The sequence below is a fragment of the Montipora foliosa genome, unplaced genomic scaffold (genome assembly GCF_036669935.1).
Source record: "Montipora foliosa isolate CH-2021 unplaced genomic scaffold, ASM3666993v2 scaffold_448, whole genome shotgun sequence".
Lineage (NCBI taxonomy): Eukaryota > Metazoa > Cnidaria > Anthozoa > Scleractinia > Acroporidae > Montipora > Montipora foliosa.
The window spans coordinates 250001-255560 of NW_027179754.1; the positions used below are offsets into that span (position 1 = coordinate 250001).

The window sequence follows — 5560 nt, forward strand, 5'->3', positions numbered from 1 at the left end:
TATCCCAATCGACTCCCGATTTTGAGAACTGTTGTGCAACTTTGCTGCTTATTATAGTTAAAAGTTGTTTTATTATATGGCAAGCTGGAGCACTCTGATTGACGTTTTTTCTGGTCGGCCAGTACTGACTATTACTATGGAAACCATCCGTTTCCGTAATTTTTTCTCTCTCCTTGGAAATTTAAGTTGAGCGAAACACAAAAAGCTTTCAAAAAGCGGATGTTTTTTTTTTTTTTTTTTTCATCACAACAGTACGATTATATCAAGCGGAACTTAGTTTTTCATGTAAAAGATTACCGTTAAAAGCTAGTTGATGGAAATCGAAGATTACAAACATTCACCAATTGTCCGATCGCTCAAAGAAACGATCGATGCCATATAATAAACAAGATACGTCCGCCGTGACCAGTAATTTTGAAATGTGAACTGAGTATTCAAATCTGAGTGCCAGTTTTCAACTTTGCTCTCGAGATTCTGAATTCTCCGTAGATATTTCCTTGATATATCGCAAATAGTTAGCTACGAGCTTTCGTTTATAAAATAAATGGTGTTTCAAAAGTGAAAACTATTTCAAGCGTTAGGATGAATTATTGTTCAGTCATTCAGACGTCATTGTGCATTTCTCGTACTAACTAGGGAAGTCAGGATGGCTTAGTGGTTATCAATCGTGCCTTCCACGTGTGCGCCTCGGGTTCAACTCTCGGCCCCGATATCGTATCTGAACTGAGTTTCAGCCGATCTCAACCTGACTCCGAGGGTTTTTCTCCAGGGAGTCCGGTTTTCCTTCCTCAACAAAAATCGACTTCCAGCCTGGCTGTGGTGCTGTGCACCGAGGTGGAGCCGCGCCTTGTGCAATTCAGTCTCCGACTGCGAGTAAGGGCGTTTAGCAGGTCAGGGGTAAACTTTCAGAAAATTCTTCAAGATTCCATTCAAATCTCGGAAACTCCAAAAGAGAAATTTGGATGTTCATTTCAGGCTAGCGGATACCAGTCACGCGGACATAGCTCCTTAATTGCTTACGACGGTACTGGGAAATATCGGCCCTCTATCGTTTTTGTGGGGAGCCTCTGCGCTCGATCAATACTTTCACGGAAGTTCGGACCAATATTCCCCAGTACGGCCCTCGCGCTCGGTTAGTACGAGGTAGGTAAATAGACCACTTTCGATATATTCATCATCTCGAGGCTCTGGGGAATAGACATAAGGATTTGTATGAGTTTATTCCCCACAGCCTCGAGATGATGCCTTTTGTTTCGGACTGAATTTTGATATATCGAAAGTGGGCTATTTAACCTGTTTTACTCGCAGACTTGAGACTAGTAGGAGGAACTAAGAGGAGCGAAGGACGAGTGGAAATATATCACAATGGCGTCTGGGGAACAGTTTGTGATGACAAATGGGATATAAAAGATGCTCAAGTTGTTTGTCGCGCACTTGGGTTCTTCTCTGCCATCGCTGCTCCACACAAAGCTCGTTTTGGGCAAGGTAGCAGTACAATATGGCTGGACAATGTAGACTGTGCGGGATTCGAGCGCTCTTTAAAAGATTGTACGAACCGTGGATGGGGTAGACACGACTGTGATCACGATGAAGATGCGTCAGTCGAGTGTTTACGGTCAAGTAAGTAAAAACCAGCAACAGCGCTACATTATATTTAATAGGCCAGGGCCTCACTTATTCAGACACAGGGAGCAGAGGAGTCCTATTTGACCGTTTTTCCCGTTAAATTAACCGTACGAATCGATCTTGTTGATTTGAATCACCGTATGTGATCAAACCACATTCAAACGATCATGTCACGCTGCTGTGACCGCTGCGGTTAAAATCCTATCCGCGCAACGAGAGCCGCATACAATAATGCCTGTGGGCTTGTCACAAGTGGTCACTTAACAGTATAGAAAAAGACAAGGAATAAAAGCGATTTCGGTCTTTTTTATTTTTATTTTTACCATCGTCAATTCAGCAGCCGGTTATGATCATGACTCGGTAACATGTCTTATCGGGCAAATTACATATTTTTATAATTCCCCCGGCATTGTCAAAATATATAAAAAGTATGAAATATTTTTAAAATACCATCGTTAAAACTTGGAAAGCATCTGTTTACTGGTTTTGATTGGAATCAACAACAGTTTTAATGGCGAGAAACTAGTCTACGATCGCACTTAACCATATGGTTTCTTTATGGCAGAAGGCTGTAGCTGGTAACAAACTTAAGAAAATTTGTTTGTGTAAAAAAATTCTTTTTTTTTTTTTTTTTTCCGTGAATCATGAAATGGTCATTTAATTGCCTGTAAGATGTAAAATGGTCATTTTATTTTCCTTACTCTGCATTATGTGATTTTACTCCTCGAGCTTAACGCCTATACTGATCTTATTAATTAAAGAAGGTTACAGTTATATTCCTTTGCATAGCTCTCAGCGATCTGGATCGAGGAGAAAGCGACGTCATTTACTCACTTACTTAAATTTTGGGCTCTCAGGTTTTAAAAGTCGTGTTCTGCGTACTAAGTAGGCCTCGTTCACACACTGCACTTTTAAGCTGAGGGTAAATGACCTCACTTTCTGTTCATATCGAAATAAGAGGTAAAATTATTTGGGATGTAGAATTGTGTAGTTGTTTAATACTGGCTGGAATATGTTGCATTCTGCAAATAGTCAGTGATATTTGATCTAAAAGAAATTTCGTTATATACAGTTTGCTCTTATAAAGTATTTTCCCAAATTACTCTTATTTTAATCAGTGCGTCCTGTAGTTTACGTATCCCCACAATACCAGACTGTCGTTGAAGGAGAAACATCCAACATTAGCTGCAACGCGAGTGGTGAACCACAACCAAAACTGTCGTGGAAATTTGAAAATGGAGAGCTTCCTACGGGTGCTGTCATTACAAATACTTCAAATCAGTCACTTCTTCTGTTACCAAAGACTGCAAAGAGTATGGAGGGATGGTACCAGTGTATAGCCAAAAACGAGGCTGGTGAAGGAAGTTCCAATTCTACTCTTCATGTATTAGGTTTGTGTGTTTGCTTTGTTTTGTTTTTTTTTTGCTATGACTTTTGTATATAATTTAGATCACATGCATGTGGCGTGCTTTTAAAAACAAAAGGGTTTGAATTGAATAGATTTACTTTCAAATAAAATCAAGAGAGTATGAAGGTAAGGGAGGTAATCCCTCATATTGGATCTATTTGCATCGTTATCGCTCTTAAGTTATTTTTAGATCTCCAGCGAGATTCGGTATTCCCACGAGGGTTAACTGATAGCCAATCATATGTGCCCATTTTACCAATGTTGACAGCTGAGCGAATTCAGGTGCAGTCATTATAAATACTTCGAACCAGTCACTTCTTCAGGTACTAAAGGCTGCAAAGGGTATGGAAGCATTTTATTTATTATTTATTATTTTTTCTTTTTTAAAATTTATTTAACATAACAGAAGTTTACATTGCACAAGATACATTTATATACAATAAAAGAAAAAGAAAACAAGAAGAAGAAGAAAAAAAAAAAAAGAAAACAAATACACCAGTGTACAGCCAAAAACGAGGCTGGTTAAGAATATTCCATTTTCTACTCTTCATGTATTAGGTTTGCTTTTCTTTGATGATTTTCGTATACAAGTTAGTTCACTTTCCGCGTTATTAATAAAAAAAGAGGGTTTGGATTGAATAGATTTATTTTCAAATAAGGTAGATCACAGTTCACAAGGCAGCCAGGCTAGGTTATTTTCCCGCTTCTCCGGTTTAAAAGGAATGCAGCTTGTAGAAGCTAGGATTTAAGACCAGACGTTTTGACACTCCTGCCTAGTGCCTTCTTCAGGGGTGATCTAAAGCTGTTACGTGAATCCTTTTATACGCTCACTGGTAGCGCCATTTTTTATTAATGACGTGTAAATAGGTGTCAGGTACGCTATGTATACTAGTCCTTGCAATGCCTGCCAACACTAGTATATCGGACAAACCAAACGTCAGTTTGGCACGCGTTTAAGATGCCCCTAACTTCATTTTTTTTCCTATTTAATTTGCAAAACAATTCGTAATTCGGCAAAGATTTAATAAAAGAAAATAATAATTAAGTAAATCCATCGAACCCTCGCGAGTCTGTGAAGGCTTGAAGTTGTGATGTTCTGGTTCTCGGCCGTATGAAAGGAGGTCTGAAACCTAATGCATTCGGACTGAATTTTGATATATCGAAAGTGGGCTATTTAACCTGTTTTACTCGCAGACTTGAGACTAGTAGGAGGAACTAAGAGGAGCGAAGGACGAGTGGAAATATATCACAATGGCGTCTGGGGAACAGTTTGTGATGACGACTGGGATATAAAAGATGCTCAAGTTGTTTGTCGCGCACTTGGGTTCTTCTCTGCCATCGCTGCTCCACACAAAGCTCGTTTTGGGCAAGGTAGCAGTACAATATGGCTGGACAATGTAGACTGTGCGGGATTCGAGCGCTCTTTAAAAGATTGTACGAACCGTGGATGGGGTAGACACGACTGTGATCACGATGAAGATGCGTCAGTCGAGTGTTTACGGTCAAGTAAGTAAAAACCAGCAACAGCACTACATTATATTTAATAGGCCAGGGCCTCGCTTATTCAAACACAGGAAGCAGAGGAGTCTTATTTGACCGTTTTTCCAATTAAATTAACCGTACGAATCGAACTTGTTGATTTGAATCACCGTATGTGATCAAACGATCGTGTCACGCTGCTGTGACCGCTGCGGTTGAAATCCTATCCGCGCAACGAGAGCCGCATACAATAATGCCTGTGGGCTTGTCACAAGTGGTCACTTAACAGTATAGAAATAAACAAGGAATGAAAGCGATTTCGGTCTTTTTTATTTTTATTTTTACCCTCGTGAATGCAGTAGCCGGTTATGATCATGACTCGGTAACACGTCTTATCGGGCAATTACATATTTTTATAATTCCCCCGGCATCGTCAAAATATATAAAAAGTATGAAATATTTTTAAAATACCATCGTTAAAACTTGGAAAGCATCTGCTTACTGGTTTTGATTGGAATCAACAACAGTTTTAATGGCAAAAAACTAGTCTACAATCGCACTTAAGCATATGGTTTCTTTATGGCAGAAGGCTGTAGCTGGTAACAAACTTAAGAAAATTTGTTTGTTCTTTTTTTTTTTCCCGTAAATCATGAAATGGTCATTTAATTGCCTGTAAGATGTAAAACGGTCATTTTATTTTCCTTACTCTGCATTAGGTGCTTTTACTCCTCGAGCTTAACGCCTATATCTTCTTAATTAAAGAAGGTTACAGTTATATTCCTTTGTATAGCTTTCAGCGATCTGGATCGAAGAGAAAGCGACGTCATTTACTCACTTACTTAAATTTTGGGCTCTCAGGTTTTAAAAGTCGTGTTCTGCGTACTAAGTAAGCAGCGTTCACACACTGCACTTTTAAGCTGAGAGTAAATGACCTCACTTTCTGTTCATATCGAAATAAGAGGTAAAATTATTTTGGATGTAGAATTGTGTAGTTGTTTAACAGTGGCTGGAATATGTTGCATTCTGCAAATAGTCAGTGATATTTGA

General features: G+C 39.1%; 1 protein-coding gene across 1 annotated transcript in view; it reads left to right on the forward strand.

Annotated features, from left to right (window-relative positions):
* LOC137989238 (scavenger receptor cysteine-rich type 1 protein M130-like) overlaps nt 1-5252 on the forward strand; it is a 15052-nt gene extending 9800 nt beyond the window's left edge. Inside the window, exons 3-6 of the mRNA XM_068835080.1 lie at nt 1309-1620; nt 2745-3017; nt 4229-4540; nt 5230-5252. Coding sequence (XP_068691181.1) covers nt 1309-1620; nt 2745-3017; nt 4229-4540; nt 5230-5252 — 920 coding nt within the window. The remainder of the gene's footprint in view (nt 1-1308; nt 1621-2744; nt 3018-4228; nt 4541-5229) is intronic.
* Nucleotides 5253-5560: the final 308 nt, after the last annotated feature.